This window comes from Haemorhous mexicanus, chromosome 7, assembly GCF_027477595.1.
Source record: "Haemorhous mexicanus isolate bHaeMex1 chromosome 7, bHaeMex1.pri, whole genome shotgun sequence".
NCBI classification, from domain to species: Eukaryota; Metazoa; Chordata; class Aves; order Passeriformes; family Fringillidae; genus Haemorhous; species Haemorhous mexicanus.
The window spans coordinates 11053678-11070555 of NC_082347.1; the positions used below are offsets into that span (position 1 = coordinate 11053678).

General features: G+C 47.3%; 1 protein-coding gene across 2 annotated transcripts in view; it reads left to right on the plus strand.

The window, feature by feature from the left end:
* The window catches only part of PRKG1 (protein kinase cGMP-dependent 1), a 374427-nt gene that overhangs the window by 274541 nt on the left and 83008 nt on the right, over positions 1 to 16878 (plus strand). For both annotated transcript variants that reach the window (XM_059851089.1, XM_059851088.1), the window contains exons 6-7: positions 4087 to 4164; positions 8053 to 8147. In XM_059851089.1, the coding sequence (XP_059707072.1) occupies positions 4087 to 4164; positions 8053 to 8147 (173 nt within the window). The remainder of the gene's footprint in view (positions 1 to 4086; positions 4165 to 8052; positions 8148 to 16878) is intronic.

Here is a 16878-nt window from a genome sequence, read left to right on the forward strand (position 1 = left end):
GGGTGGGACATGGAGAACTGTCATCAACCCCGTGTTGCTGTCGCTGGTTTTTGTGGTCCAAACCCAGCTCCAGCTTTGAAGTCCTTGTTTCAAAGCCACCTTTGTGCCTCTGCTCCCCTGAGGAGACCTTTGGCGCCGTGGGTCACGGAGCATTCCAAACTCCCTGTTTCCCACCTTTTCCCAAACATTCTCAGCATAAACACGGCAGTCAGAGGCATCCAGGGGGAGGAAAAATGAGCTTTTCTCAAGCTGAACTGTTGGGTTGGTCTCCAGAGTGAAGGTTTCTCCCTAAGACCTGGTCCAGCTCATTTTTAGTCAAAGATTCCTCACAAGGCCTGGGCAGGCTCTCAAACATCTCAATTTTAGTCAAGTTTCTCCATGATGCCTAATTGAGGTTTTTCTATGAGGCCTGCCCAAGGTTTCTCCACACAACCTGGTCAGCTCTCAAACATCTCGTTTTTAATTGAGGTTTCTCCACGAGACCTGGGCGGGATCTCAAACATCTCGTTTTTAGTCAAGGTTTTGCCACCAGGCCTTGGTGGGATCTTTAGCATCTTGTTTTCAGTCAAAGTTTTTTCGTGAGGTCTGGTTGAGGTTTCTCCACGAGCCTGGGTGGGATCTTGAATATCTTGTTTTCAGTTGAGGTTTCTCCATGTGGCCTCATTGAGATGTAGTCCATGAAGCCTGGCTGAGCTCTCAAACATCTCATTTTCAGTCCTGGTTTCTCCACGAGGCTTGGTTGGGCTCTCACATCTCCTTTTTTGTGGTATTTGGGAGCAGAAGCTCCAGTTGAAGTTGGTGACTGATCAGCCAAGCTCAGTGGGCCAAAGTCCTCAGCCAGATGTGAAGGTCTGAATTGCAAAGGTGATGGTTTTTTGTGTGGTGGGTGAGATGTGCCCTGATGTGTTGGGGACAAAGAAATTAATCACGCATTTAACTGTTCTGAGATGGATGGATTGGGGTGGTCACTGAAATATGGTTTGTACATTGCTTTGGGTCCTGTGTCTGTGGGAGATTTTCATCCTGGGGAGCACTGGGACTCAAAAAAGGAGTTTATTGACAAAATTTGGTGCTGTTGGGCCCCCCTGTTCCTAATTTTGTCCATTTTCAATATCTGTTGGTCTCATGAAAATCCAGTCACTGCTGAAGAGAACTTGCATTGGGTCTTTCTCCACTCAAAGAAATGTCTGTGTCCAGTCATTGACATTCTGCATGGGATGAGGGATTTCACAAAATGGGATGGTTGCCTTTTTTAGAGCAAACCTGACTCAGTCATGAGATTGGTAGTTCTGCTGGGGGGTACCTGGAGCAGGTCATGGAGTCCTATCCATGTCTTATCCTCTCAAACCTGCTGAGTGAGCATTCTTTCCCCCCCTCCATCCCCCCCTTGGTGCTGGGAGTTTTTTTGCTCACTTTAAGTAAAACTGACAATAGAAGTAAAGGGAATAAAAAACCCTGGGATTTTTATAGAAGCTATTCTTACTGGACAAACAGAGCTCTCCATGGCAGGCACCTGATGGAGGGCTTCAAAGGGAGGAGGAGCTTCACTTTTGTTCATTTAGGTTGGAAATGCTATTTTGTGAAAGATTCCAGTTTCTCTGTATGCTGAGGGACGGTGGGAGGAAATGGCCTCAGGCTGGGCCAGGGGGGGCTCAGCTTGGACAGCAGCAGGAATTTCTGCATGGAAAGGGTGCTCAGCCCTTGGCAGGGGCTGCCCAGGGAGCTTTGGAGGTGTCCCAGGAAGGGCTGGAGGTGGCTCTCAGTGCTCTGGACATGGGGATAAAGTGGGAATGAGTCACCAGCTGGACTCCTTGCTCTTGGGAGGTCAATTCCAACCTCAGTCATTCTGGGATTCTGTGAACTTTTGCCAAAATGCTTCCTCAGAGATCTTTGATGGTAGCAGAGGTACCTGAGGAGGTATTGCTGCTTCTCAAGTAGGGCTAAGAGCAAGAGCCTTGTCTTTATTTCCAGCTCCTTGCGCCCTGAGCGAGCTCCTGGGCACTTTGCCTGCCCAGGATGGTGCTCTGACACTGGGCAGGTAGCAAGAATTCCATCAGAAGGGCGAAACACAGAGATGAGCTGATTTGTGTTTGAAAACAAGGATTTAAGAGCAGAAGCTCTGCCACAGGATGGGAAGGATGGGTTGATTCAAGCACGAAAAACTGTGTGTGGAATTAGCTGTGAAAGAAATGGCTTGGGATACGTAAACATGAGGATGTGGGTGGCAGGGAGGGCGTGGAAAGAGGCACCAGTGAGGAGCAGGTCAAGCGAAATAAAAGCTCTGGGCAGTCAAGGAGGGACTAGAGGAATGTGATTGGAATGTTGGAAGAACTTGGCTGAGATTAGAGCTTGGTTTAAAAAAGAAGAGACAACATTTGCTGAAGTGAGAGAGGCAGCTTTAGGTGCTTTGAAGCTCAAGTTTGTGTTCCTCCCATTCCTTTGGTAGAGTTCTGGGTGGGAAGTTTGAGAGGGCTCATGGGTTGGAAAGAGCCATGTGTGGGAATGATTGGGAAGATTTAAGGGTGGAATGGTTGGGTTGGAAGGTTGGGAGAACTTGTGGGTGGGAATTGGTTAGAGCAGCAGGACTGAGACTCAGTTCTGCAGTTGTTGGTGCTGGTGGTGGTTGGTCAGCAGGACCCAGAAGTGGCCTTTTAGGGAGCAGGTTTATCATGTTAAATTGCCCAGAAATCATATTAAAATGCCATTAATGTTTCTAATGAATATGGATTACCTGTTGTAAATTTAGAAGCCATTAGCCCAGTATTTTAATTAATTAGATTTTTGGGTGCCTACAAGATTCCACTTGAGGGGGCTCTGATCCCAACACCTCCTAAAATCAGGCCCTTCCCAGGAATTTCACCCTGGATGGTCAAGAATGTGCACTTTAAATCTGCTCTCCAGAAACACCCAACATAAGCAGCAAAACTCTGCAAGTTTGTGTCCTGATCTCCTCCAGACTTTTTTTTTTCCTCTCCCTCTTCCCACTCTGGCACAGGAAAGTGGGAAAAGCTGAGGTTCTGTTATTGGTCTGTAAATGATAAAAAGATTTGGGTGTAAAGATAAATAAACAAACTCAGGTCAACACAACACCTTTGGAAAAAAAATCTCAAGCTTAACCAAATTTGAGGATTTGGATTAATTCCCCTGTTTTAGCTCCAGTTCCTTGTTTGTTTATACATACTTTGGGATTAGAAAATCTGATGGTGACTGTGTGGCATTTTTGGGGCAACTTTGTCCCAAATTTGGGCTGGGATAGAATACCCAACACCTCCAGCTTTCCTGGTCATGGTTGAAAACCCAAGAGACATTTATCCCAAGGGAGATGCAGGAGAGGTTGGATGGAAAGCTCTTGGCATCCCCCCAGCCTGGTGTTGGTTGAATTTGCAGCAGCAGAGCATCTGGGATGAAAATTCCAATGTTTGGGGGGAGGTCTAAATATCAGTTGAATGTCTTGATTTAGGAAATATTTGGGTTTTTTGGTGATGTGTAAGTGCACATTGCTTTTGATGGGGTGACACAAGAGATGAAAGTATCCTAACAAGTTTAGATGCCAGCATTGATAAGCTGTGACATGAATTTAGCAAGGGCTGTTCCACAAAATAAGGCAAAAATGGACAGATTAAACTACTGTAATAACAGGAGAAAAGCAAAACTTGCTTGCTGAATAAAGCCCTTGCTAGCAAAGCTGGAAAACCACCAAAACCAACCAAAAAAAAAAAAAAAAAGGAGGAAAAGAAATTTTTATACCAGACTTCTTATTACAGTTTAGTTCGTGTAGCTTATTCCCTGTTGGAAATTCCTCTGTCTTGTTGATGTGCTAAAAAAAAATGGATTCAGGCTGTGAGGATAATTCATCTGGGCACAGGCTGGCACCAGCACGGCCAGAAGAAAAATGGGCAAGCCACAAATGCTTCCAGTTTAATTATTCTATTCCTTACCACAGGACAATCTTTAAGTCACAGCCAATGTCAAGCTGGGATAAAAGGGGTCCAGGGTGATGTTCTTGCAAAGCTGCCAAAATATGGGCTGGAGAACAGGCTCTGCTTTTATTTGTTCATCTTAATTTGGTTCCTTTCCCTCTTGCAGACTCACTACGAGAGTGGAGAGTACATCATCCGCCAAGGGGCTCGAGGGGACACCTTCTTTATCATCAGCAAAGGAAAGGTGAGTTCACACCTTCCCAGGCCAAGGGCCTCCCAAAATCCCACTCCAGCCTCTCTCTCTTTCCCTTCCTGAGGCACAAATGTGCCAGCACTTGACATTTAATGGAGCTCCTTGGCTGGGTCAGGAAAGGAAGAGTGGCTGAAGGGCTGAAAATGAAATCCCTGCTGGTTTGCACATGTGCTCCTGGGAGACTCTTTGGGGTGGAAACTGTTTTTGAGTCTCTGGGTAAATGACCATGAAACTCAATTTCTTTGAAATAAATCCTACTCCTAAATACTCCATGATTCCTTTGCTAAGCATCCCCCTTCCAAGGCTGGCTTCCAGGCTTCATTCCCATGGCTCTCTCTTCCCAGCTTCTGCAAATAATAGAAAGGCAGGGATCTCTGAGATCTCTCCATAGGGGAAGAAAGGTCTAAGTTTCTCTTCCACTGCTCACAGGGAAAATATTTTTGACCTCTTTTCCCATAAAATGCTGATGGGATTTTATAGACCAAGTTTCTTCCTTCTATTCAACAATTATTTATAATTCTTTTAGCCAGCCTAATACGCTTGAGAGACACTTGGCTTCTTTCCACATAGCAGGATGGAGATTTTGGAGGGAATACACAGTGATTTCCTGATGCCAACTCATTTTCCACCATCATCTTCCACTTTCTGGGAGCCAGTTTTTATTGTAAGGCAAAAAATGGTCTTTTTTAGATCAATAAGAATGTCACGGAGAAGGTTTTGAAATGAAGTTAATCATAGCCTGCAGAAATCCAAGTTAGTTGGTTTGATGCCCTTTCACTTCCCTTCAATCAGAAATAATATTCCCTCTTTTCTCAGAGTATGGACAGTCATGAGCCAAGCTTCAAATCCTTTTTCTTTTGCCATTTTTTCATGTGGAAAAATATTGGGATGGTGCATCTCCCTCCCACATCTCCACTCCTTCCCACAACGAGTGTTTGGAGCTGTGTTGGCCACAGAGGCTTTTTCCCCACTTGGTCAGGTGAATCCCATCCCTTCCCAGCAGCACAGAATACTGAAATGGTTCTCGGTGGAAGGGACCTTAAATCCCATCCAGTGCCACCCCCGCCATGGCAGGGACACCTCCCACTGTCCCAGGCTGCTCCAAGCCCCAGTGTCCAACCTGGCCTTGGGCACTGCCAGGGATCCAGGGGCAGCCCCAGCTGCTCTGGGCACCCTGTGCCAGGGCCTGCCCACCCTGCCAGGGAACAATTCCTGCCCAATATCCCATCCCTCCCTGCCCTCTGGCACTGGGAAGCCATTCCCTGTGTCCTGTCCCTTCATCCCTTGTCCCCAGTCCCTCTCCAGCTCTTCTTGAGCACCTTTAGGCCCTGCAAGGGGCTCTGAGCTCTCCCTGGAGCCTTCTCCTCTCCAGGTGAGCACCCCCAGCTCTCCCAGCCTGGCTCCAGAGGGGCTCCAGCCCTGGGAACAACTCCATGGTTCCTCTGGACTCATTCCAACATTCCCCAATCTACAAAGAAATGTAAAAACCAAATCCCAGTTGTTGGCCTGCAGCCCTTTACCCTCCCCCAGGAGGATGGAGAAGACCTCCCATGGCCTTGGTCATTGCTCCAGAGCCCTGGACTCCTCCTGGAGCAGCTCCTTGGCTTTGTCCCTGGCCTCTGCTCCTTTATCTTGCTGTGACAGCTGCAGGCCAGAAAAAGGGAGCTAAAATAAAACAAGGCACTGGGACTTGCTAAAAAATTCCCAGACTCTCAGCTGGGGCCTGATGGCTTGACAGAAATTCCCACAGGGATTGTTAAATCCTGCCCAGTTTTCTCTTCCAAGCTTATTGCTTTGGAAAAGAGACACCAGTGGCTGATGGGTGGATGGAGCTGGAGGGAGTTTAATTTTAATGCCTGGCTTAGGATGGATGTAATAATTAATCCATGCTAAGCCTTGGATGGTGGCTCAGCAGTGAAACAGGGAATAAATGACAATGAAATACAGGATTTTAGAGTCAGTGTGTGCTGCCTGGCACCTGGAGAAGCTGGAGCACATCACCTCCCATGTCCTGTGGTAAAACTTGACTCAGGCAGCTCAGCAAGGCAGGAAAATGCTGTTAGCAGCTCCTGGGAGCACACCTGCAGTGTCTGCAGTCAGCGTGAGCAGGATCAGGGAGAGCTCCTTAGGGAATGTCTGCCATGCCTGTCACATCACAGTGTCTGGAGTCACACAGAATCATGGAATTATTTGGATTGAAAGGACTTTAAATCCCATCCAGTGCCACCCCCTGCCACGGGCAGGGACACCTTCCACTGTCCCAGGCTGCTCCAAGCCCTGTCCAACCTGGCCTTGGGCACTGCCAAGGATGCAGGGGCAGCTCCAGCTGCTCTGGGCACCCTGTGCCAGGGCCTGCCCACCCTGCCAGGGAACAATTCCTGCCCAATATCCCATCCCTCCCTGCCCTCTGGCGGTGGAAATCCATTCCCTGTATCCTGGCACTCCATCCTTTGTCCCAAGTCCCCCTCCAGCTCTCTTGTACCTTTACACCCTGGAATTCTGCTCTAAGGTCTCCCTGGAGCCTTCTCTTCTCCAGGCTGAAGTGAGCAGAGATAATTTTTTACATTTCAGAGCCCATCACTCCTCTCAGAAATACTGAGAAAACTTCTGCTCTGTTTTCTTCCAGCCCATTCTCCATTGATAATTCTTTTAGGACCAAATTCCTTTTTCCCTTCTTCCCTGTCAGCTCCATCCACCCCACTTGACCCCACTCCTGAGCTCCTTTAGTGTATTTATTTTAACTTGTTTCCTCAAGTCCTACCAAGCAGAATCAAAGTGATTTCCAACCATGCTGTGTGCAGGAATCTGTGGAATAATAATGGATGGAAATGGCTCATTCCCTTCTGCTTGGGAAGTGCTGCTTGCCTTTATCCAAAGGCAGCATGGGCCTTGCTGTGTCATTTCCAAGCCTTTTCCCTTTAAAACCCACAATGTGGCACCAGTTTTATTCAGGTTGCCCACTGGAGGCTGGCTCAGAGCTTTGAACATTGTAGAAGTCACTCTGTCCTAATCCCTAAACACTCTTTGCTTGGGATTATTGGAAGTCGTGGGAAAAAGAGCTGAAATCTGCATTGAAGTTCCCTCTGTTTGTCCAGGGGTGTTCCTGGCTCATCCACCCCACATTCCCTGCCCTTCCATGAGTCAGGGCAGGTGTTCAGCACCGTGTGCTGCTCATTAACCTCTCAAACCCTCTGGTTCTGCCACCCCTTAAAGAGCTGGGAGAAGGTGCAGGCCACAAATTTAATTTAATAGGGAAATTACACCGGGATATCCCTGAATCCAAAAGGATGTGCCTCACATCCCACCTTTTAGCTTTGGGAATTTCCATATGCAAAAAGGCTCTGGTTGAAAAGATGGAAAGTTTTGAATTCTGCTCCAGCTGGAGTTGTCCCCTCCCTGAACTGGACAGAGAGCAGAGTCCTGTATCTTCCTGCAATGCCCCAAATTGGGACACTTCACTTGTGTCCAGATGGTGGTAATTTGTGTTCTTCCTGTCCCTTCAGGGAACTTGGGAATGCTGGGAACCATGTGGAACAAAGTGAATGGAAGCTTAGGCCATAGATGATAGATATACAGCAAACTTTTGGAATTTTATTCTCCTGTGCTTGTGCAGCCAACTCCATATTTAGAATGAAAAACATTCCCAAAAATCCAAAGCTGTGTGTTTTTGCAGGAGTAGTCGGAAAAATCACCGCTCATTTTCTTGCATGGTTGGTTGGCGATGCCAAGGGAAGAGTGCAGGACTCTGGGGAATCACATTGTTCCCAGAGGAGCCTTTCCTGACAGATCCAGGAGGTGACAAATTCCCCTCTGGACAAAGAGGTTTTAGCTGTTAATTAAAAATTTGCTGAATCCCGTGGGGTTTTGGCTTTTCCACAGGTGAATGTCACCAGGGAGGACTCTCCCAGTGAAGATCCCATCTTCCTCCGCACTCTGGGGAAGGGGGACTGGTTTGGAGAAAAAGCCCTCCAAGGGTAAGTGCTCCTTAAGAAGTAGTTCTTGAATTTTGATATTTTCTCCAGGATTTTTTCAGCTTTCAGGTGGTTCTGGCTGTTTGGGAAGAGATTGGGAGTGGATTTATTCTTCTGGAGTCACTGGATTTGTGCTAGAAGGAGGTCCCACCTCAGCGGGAAATGGGTTTGTTCTGCCCTTGAGCAGCCAAATGTAGACCTTCCCTTGCTTGTGGACATCAAAAATTAGTTTATCTTTGTGCTTCATTCCCCAAAAATCCATTGGAAGCACAAAGAGTTTGATTTTTGCAACTCTGGAGTGTTACTCCTGTATGGAAAAGGATAATCGTGGTCATCCTGATGGAGTGGATGGCTGAAAGTTTGGGGGGTTTAAATTGCTGTGCTGTATTTATGTGGGATTTTGGAGGTGGAAATTGGATGTGAGCGAGCACTTCTATATAAACATTTTCCTTTGGAGATGAACTAAAAGGAGAGAAGCTGCAAATTCATATTCAGGCTATAAAAATAGGCTTCCTTAAGGCAGGAATTTGGGACACTCATTCATCTTCATGGATACACATCTTTTCCTAGGGGTTTACCTGGGTGCCAGAGTTCTTGGGCTTTTTTTGGGATGCTGTGGTAACATGGTCAATCCCTCCTCTACCATCCTTCTCCCCAGTAAAAGTTGGCAGAATATTTGAAGGCAGAATTTCCTGGCACTTCTTGGCAGCCAGAGATGTATCAAGCACAAACCTCAAGTCTATGAATCTCTTCCTTAATTACAAAATATTGTAGTTATTGAACAAATATCCTGATTTTGATTCCATCCCTGCAGAGCCCTGGTGACACAGAGCATCCCCATGGGTGGGAATTCCTTGGCATTTCAAATAGAGCAGTTTGAGATTGGTTAATTTGCAATACTTGGCTGCATAAATTTGAATATTCTATTTAGAAACTTAATTATTGAGAGGATGTTCTCAGCATGCAGGGAAAGCACAATCCTGCCATCCCTGGAAGTGTCCAAAGCCAGGCTGGAGAGGGCTTGGAGCAGCCTGGGACAGTGGAAGGTGTCCCTGCCATGGCAGGGGTAGCACTGGATGGGCCTTTCCAACCCAAACCATTCTGGGATCTTTTTTTTTTTTTGCTAGAGAATTCCTCCAGAACCATCCCTCCAGTTTGCTGATAATCACAGGAGTCTTACAGGGGATGGAATAATGTGAATATATTGCAATGTAAACATTTGGTAGCTCAAATAAATTGCTAATTAATGAGTTTGTCAGGATTGTGTGAGACATCCCTGTTTGGCCACTTGGGAAACCTTTAGGATGATTCCACTGCTGTAAAATACAGCTATGGCTGAGAGCCTGATATAAAATTGGATTTTTTACTCTATTTTCTTTCCTTTTTTATCTTTGATTAATTTTTTAAAACTTTACCAGGGCCTTAGCAATACTTGAAATCCCAGAATGGTTTGGGTTGGATTGGACCTTACAGACCAAGGGACACTTTATTAAAGCCTGATATATTCTGTGTGTGCAGAATAAAACAAGAGCTACAAATCATTTCTTCATTAAGATAGAAACTAATGCAGAAATGCAGCCTAGCAGGAGCTGGGATAACAAATCCCTCCCAGCAATATGTCCCTGACAGAGCCATCAGGGACTGATGTGCATTATCCTATTTTCCATGCTCACAGCAGATGGCACCCATTAGTTCCCAGTATCCCATTGCACACTGGCAGAGCAAGGCATGAAATGATGATCCAACATCCTCTCCCAGGCCCTCTCGTACCTTCCTGGCTAATTGGAGGCAGCAGATGGATAATTTGCAGTCTAGCATGACATAATTTAGGGTGCTCTACAATCAGGTGTTGTTTTCTTCATTGCAGTAAAAACATTTATTATGTAACAACATTTATAAACATAATAACATCGTATAAAGATTTATTATAAAGCAATAATTATTTCTATCAGCATGGAAATAAAGTGCTGCGGTGTTGGGGGTCCCCAGGACGAGGTGAGAGGTGAGAATTTGACTCCCAAGTTTTTAGAAGGCTGATTTATTATATTATGATATTATATTATATCAAAAGAAAATGCTATACTAAAACTATACTAAAGAAAGAGAAAGGAGAAAACAGAAGGCTAGACAGGAATAAATAATAAAAACTTGTGACAGACTCAGAATGTCTGACACAGCTGGCTGTGATTGGCCACTGATTAAAAACAATTCACATGTTTGGATAAACAATCTCCAGGCCACATTCCAGAGGAGAAAAACATGGAGAAGCTGAGGCTTCTCATCTTCACCTCAGGAGGGAAAATCCTAGTGAAGGGATTTTTCAGAAAATATCAGGGTGACAATAAAGTTCCTTCAAATCAGCACAGGGGGAGAACTCAATGCATCTCAGGTGTCAAACTAAATAATAATTCAATGGGTATAGCTCAGTGTGGGTCAGGTCCTAAAACTGGCTGTTAATTTAGGGGGTGCTGCTTTGCTGGCCTCACACAGCTGGATCTTGCTCCAGAACACCTGGAGCACAGCACAGCCCCTTCCAGAGGGATGTTTTGGGAGCAGCCACCCATCCCATTGGGTGGAAAACGTGGTTAAAGCATGTGGGAGGGAGTCTTGAGGCAGAAAATTATAGGGGAAGAAAAGAGGACACAGAGCAGATCTATAGGCAAAGGAGGGTTCTGAGCACCCAGGGATAGTGGAAGTGTCCCTGCTCAAGGCAGGGGTGGAATGGGGTGGGCTTTAAGGTCCCTTCCAACTTGAACCAGTCTGGGATTCCATGGAGTCCTCCTTCCTGCTACACATTCCATCATATACTGGCTTTACACAGGGTTAGGGTGTTTGGGTGGTGTGGGTTACATCTGGTTCTGGGATTCAGGAGGAGTTCTGGACCTGGAGCAGTGGACAAGGGCAGGGAGCTGATGTTTGGAGAGCTGGTGATGGAGCTGCAGAGGGAGGGATTTGATGGAAATCTTCATAGTTTGGTTCATAAGGCTTTGACCAAACTGGCCAAGTGGCAAAGCAGGAAGAGTATGGGTGAGTAGCCCAAGCTGAAGCTGAGACAGGGCCTCCATAACAAGTGTGTGTCCATTGGATATATTTATGTATAAATATGAGGGAGTAGCCTACTGCGAAAAGCAATGGGAATATGGATGATTTAAACCTACAGGAACAGCACAAAGTTATTACAAATATATTCCACATTACAGCATGACAACAGCAGCTGGTTTTAAGGCTGTTTTATTGCACTTCTAGGAGGAGATTTTTAATGCTGTTTTATTCTGAAAACCTCTGAGTTTGTTCACTTGCCCCTGAGGGCTGTCCTGGAAAAAAAGGAAGTTATTTGCTCTGTGGGGAATGACCTGGGGGACACCGAGCTGTCCCCGGGCCAGCAGAGGGTCCTGGGGGACACCGAGCTGTCCCTGGGCCAGCAGAGGGTCCTGGGGACACCGAGCTGTCCCCGGGCCAGCAGAGGGTCCTGGGGGACACCGAGCTGTCCCTGGGCCAGCAGAGGGTCCTGGGGGACACCGAGCTGTCCCCGGGCCAGCAGAGGGTCCTGGGGGACACTGAGCTGTCCCCGGGCCAGCAGAGGGTCCTGGGGGACACCGAGCTGTCCCCGGGCCAGCAGAGGGTCCTGGGGACACCGAGCTGTCCCCGGGCCAGCAGAGGGTCCTGGGGAACACCGAGCTGTCCCCGGGCCAGCAGAGGGTCCTGGGGACACCGAGCTGTCCCCGGGCCAGCAGAGGGTCCTGGGCCCAGGGAGGCCGAGGGGAGCCTGGGGCAGCAGCAGAGCATTGGCAGCAGGGCAGGGAGGGATCCCGGCCCTGGGCAGCCCTGGAGGCTCCTCTGGAGTGCTGTGTCCAGCTCTGGGTGCTGAGCACAGCAGGGCCAGGAGCTGCTGGAGCTGGGAAGGGCCTGGAGCAGCTGGGTGCCCAGGGCAGGCTGAGGGAGCTGGGGCTGCTCAGCCTGGAGAGGAGCCCCAGCGGAGAGGGGCCCTCAGGCCTGGCTGTCCCTGGGGGCAGGAGGGGCAGAGCAGGGCCCAGGCTCTGCTCCGGGGCCCAGCCATGGCACCAGAGCCACGGGCAGGGCCTGAGCCCAGCCATTGCCCTGCCCAGGAGGCACAACTTCTTCCCTGGGCAGTGCCCAGCCCCGAGCAGATTGCCCACAGAGCCTGGGGGCTCTCCTCCCTGGGGCTGGGGCACAGCTGGGTGCACACAGTGCTGTGCCCTGGGCTCTGGGATGGCCCTGCTGGAGCAGGGAGGTGACACCAGGTGCCCGCTGAGCCCCTGCAGCCTCGGCCACCCTGTGACTTGTATGAATTATTTTAAGGCATGGCACATGGAGAAGGTGTGGGAATTTGGGAACCATGGTCACGGCAGGTCGGCTCTTAGGTGGAACTGCTGGAGGAAGCTCCTGTTTGGCACTGAGAGTCCCCAGGCAAAGAGTGCCCTCCCCTCATCCTGCTGCTTTATAGAGACTAAAATACACATTTTTTGATTGATTCTTTGCAAAATGTGTTTGTGGTGCATAGGGAGAAGAACAAATTGTGGTCTTTGGGTTGTGCAGGAGGTGCTGTGCCCTGGTGATCCCAGCAGTGATAACTGAGCTGTTGGGACTGATTTATATCTGGTTTTTTGTTACATTCTTGATGATCTGAAAATGAGAATGGTGGTAGTTGTTCCTCATGGAACAACACATCTGCTTCCAAGAAAATTTGTGCTATTTCCCATTTACATCTCCATCTCTAGTAGTTATTTTCCCTAAGTTACAGAAATCAGCTCTCCTCAAATCCCTGGGGCATGATTTGTGCCCTGACAATTTCCTGGAACAGTAAAACAGTATCCATTGATATGAGTAGGAATGTCAGCAGGACAATTTCTGTGCTGACCATTGCAGAACCTGATACCATATTTCCCACCTGGAATAGTGGGAGTTGCTCTTATGGATGTTGACATCAGTGACCAGAAAAGCATGGCAATGCACATGGGAAATATCAAATCAGGATTGCAGCTGGTGATGTCAGAGCTCTCTTTATTCAGAAGTTAATGTTGGAGCTGAACTTAATGCCAAAAGCTTTTTAAAAGGCTGAGGACAAGACATCAATAGAAGTAGGACTTTGTTCCTGGTTTTATAGAGGTTTTTTTTCTTGAGTCTGACTCAAAACTAATTTTTTTTTTTATTAAATCTCTATTAACTCAGCAAGAGGTGCTGGGATCACCCCACTCCTGCTCCTGTGCTCCCTGCTCTAATTCCCACTTTCCTTCAGTGATGCCACTGCTGGACTGACTTTACCTTTCCACTGCTCCTTTTCCCAGGGAATAACTGAAAAACTCAGTGTTTCTTTAAAAACTTTATAACCCAAACCTAGAAGCCTTTTGGGTGTCTCACCTTGCTGCCCTGCTCTCTCCTTTCTTGTCCTCTCCAGCTTTTTTCAGGTTTCTTGGCTGTCCTGGAAAGGACCCCTTTTTCCCCTTTTTCCCCTTTTTCCCCTTTTTCCCCTTTTTCCCCTTTTTCCCCTTTTTCCCCTTTTTCCCCTTTTTCCCCTTTTTCCCCTTTTTCCCCTTTTTCCCCTTTTTCCCCTTTTTCCCCTTTTTCCCCTTTTTCCCCTTTCCCCCCTTTCCCCCTTTCCCCCTTTCCCCTTTTCCTTCCTATTCCTCTCTGCAACTTTTATGGGCTGAATCCTTTTCCAATGTCCTTGAACTGAACCTCCCAGGAATATTGAGGGTTATATTCCATTTTTCTGGGACATCTTCCTTGCCTTCCCCTGCTCCCACTAAAACCTTCCCATCTGCTGCCCTATGAACCTCATGGTCCTGAATTTTCCAGGGAAAAGGGAGTGGAATGGAGAATTGGAAATATTTGTCACTCTGGGACGCAGAGGCAGGCACACAAGTGTAAATGTGGCAGGTATTTCATCTCAGGGTGACATTTTAGAGGTATATATATGATTAAAAGATATATTTATCCTACAGGATACAAATAGGAAAATACCATTGTAATTCCTATTTCTTTAGGGAGAACCAGAGCTCCTTCTGTTGCAGTCTCTGTGGTTTTGGGAAAAGGCATCCAACCACCAAAAAGTGTTGGGAAAGGGCTTGAGAAGCAGCAAAATTCTGATGTAGGAAAGCAGATGGAATTTGTGATGGGAAAGGGCTGGTAAAATGGGCTGTGGGGTGGAAGGACAATGAGGGAAGATTCCCTCCTGGGGTGATCCCTCTTGGCATGAAGCCATTCCTTGGTCACAATGCTGAGACATTCCCTATTCCCAGTTTGGAAGAGTAGAAAAGGGAATTAAAAGCAGCCATGGGGTAGGAATGCAGTCCAGGATAATGCAGGATAATGCAGTTTTCCAGCCAGGAGCTCCCTGGAGATGGAGATGTACCCATGTGCAGAGGCCACCATAAAATGGAAGCAGTGCTTCAAGTGTTGATGTGCAGGAGAATGAAAAAAAACAACTCCAAAAGAATGAATAAACTCAACCTTCTAACTTTGGCAAGCTGAGAAGCATTTTTGCTACCCCTGTTGCTACATAATGGGTTTTTTTTTCCATAAATCCAGGGTCTTTTTCCCCTATTTCCCAACACCTGTGCTCTGTGTGTATCCCATGGACTGTGGATCCGACACATGATCTCCAAGGACTGGCTGGAATTTTTGTCATCCATTATCTCAGATGCTTTTTACACTTTTGGCAAGCACTGGGTGATCTCTGAAGATCTTTGCAGCCTTTATCTCCCTTTCCCTGCCAGGGAGGTGGGATTTAGATCCATCCCTGATGGATTTAGATCCATCGCCCTGAGGCTCAGGAAGCTTTTCCAGGTTTTGGGAAAGCTGTTGGCAATTCCCTGAAACTAAGCCCTCCCAGAGGCTTTGGAGGGTGAGAGCACCAAAGCTGGGACAGCTGCAAGTGGAGAGGCAAAGTGACACGGGGATGGTGTCACCATCTGCTCCCCTCAGGGATGGAGTTCCTCCTGTGGCAGCTGGGCCTTGGAGCTGATTGATTTCCTGAGGGCACCCCGTGGCAGAAGTTCAATTTAATGGTGGGAAATGTGGCCTGGCCTCAACACTCTTGGCTCAAACAGATGGAGGGGGTTTATGATTGCAAAATTGTGGAATTTCCATCAGGCCCTTTGTGGTTTAAATCCGGTGTTACAACCGTGATGGATTTGCTTCCCTTTCTCCAAGTCAGGCCCTTCTCCCAGGTACCAAGCAACAGGAGAAGAGGAAATGGCAGGGGAGGTTCAGGCTGAGCATCAGGAAGAATTTCTTCACCAAAAGGGTTGTAAAGCATTGGAACAGAGTGCCTAGGGAAAGTGGTAGGATACCCAAAAAAGCAGAATCCTGGCGTGGTCTGGAAGTGTCCAAGGCTTGGAGCACCCTGGGACAGGTGGGAGGTGTCCTTGCACATGTCAGAAGATTAGAACAAGAGGAGCTTTAAGGTCCATTCCAGAATTCTGTGCTTATTTCCATGATTCTGGGCCTTTTTTTGCCAGTATATGAAGGAATGAGCTGGAAAGGACATTTCCCACAGGGCAGAGCAAGGTGTGGTGGCTCTCACAGCATCCTGCTTGGGAGTACTGCACTGGGACCCCTGAGGAACAGTTTATTCTCTGCTTTTCCAGCAGGAATGACTTGATATTATTGTCTCTTCCTGCCTAAAATCCCAACCCAGAACGGATTCTCCCAAAGCTCCATCTACCGTGGCATTTCCAGCACCCAGAATTAATTGCTGACCAACATCCTCAACCAGAGCTGCAGCTTTAATCATTCCTGATCCTTGCTGGGTTGAATATCCTCAGGCAGTTTTTAAATCTTCCTTCTCCTCCTGCACACTTTAAAGTGTGGTACTAATTGCCCCAGTAGGTTTGGGGCTTTTAATGGGGCTTGTTTGGTTTTTTTTAATATTTGGATGAGCCATCTGCTGCTTGAGGCCATTCCTCTGAGCTCTCAGATGTGCAGTTGACTTGCTGATTTTTAGAGTCTGTTGTCTGAGATTATACATGTGGCAACAAGCCAGGTGAAGCCAATTTTCCTCAACTGTCTTCATATTTTCTGGCAGATTTAGTGACTTGTGAAGATCTCTGAAAGGTGTTCCTGCCCATGGCTAGGCAGCTGGAAGTACATGATCTGTAAAACCCCTTCCAACTCAAACCATTCTGGGATTTTCTGAACTCAGCCCAACTTTTTTCATTGACAAGAACCACATTTTTAATAGAAAAGAAAATGCTGTGTCTTAAAACTATTGTAATCTATTTCTATATAAATATCATGTACATAAAATATGATATTTAAATCAAGGTTTGGAGCTTTAACTCAGCACCCTGCAGTGCAATTCTGTGTTGTGACAAACAGCTCAGTTTATAATCTCAGGGTTCTTCCTAATTTTTGTGCAGAGAGCTGGTACTACCTTAGGATGTTCAAATAGATCCCCATGGAAACACCTCTGGTTCTGAAGGGATGGGGATGGTCAGGAATGAAAGGCTGGTGCACAGACATTCACCTTGTTTGTTCATTTATTTTCTAAGGAAAAAAAAAAAGAAACCAAATATCAGAATCATGGAGTGATTTGAGTGGGAAGGGACCTTTAAGATTCAAAATTCCACTCCTGCCATGGGCAGGGACACCTTCTACTGTCCCAGGCTGCTCCAAGCCCTGTCCAACCTGGCCTTGGGCACCTCCAGAGATCCAGGGGCAGCCCCAGCTGCTCAGGGAATTCTGTTCCAGGGCTTTGCCACCCTGCCAGGGA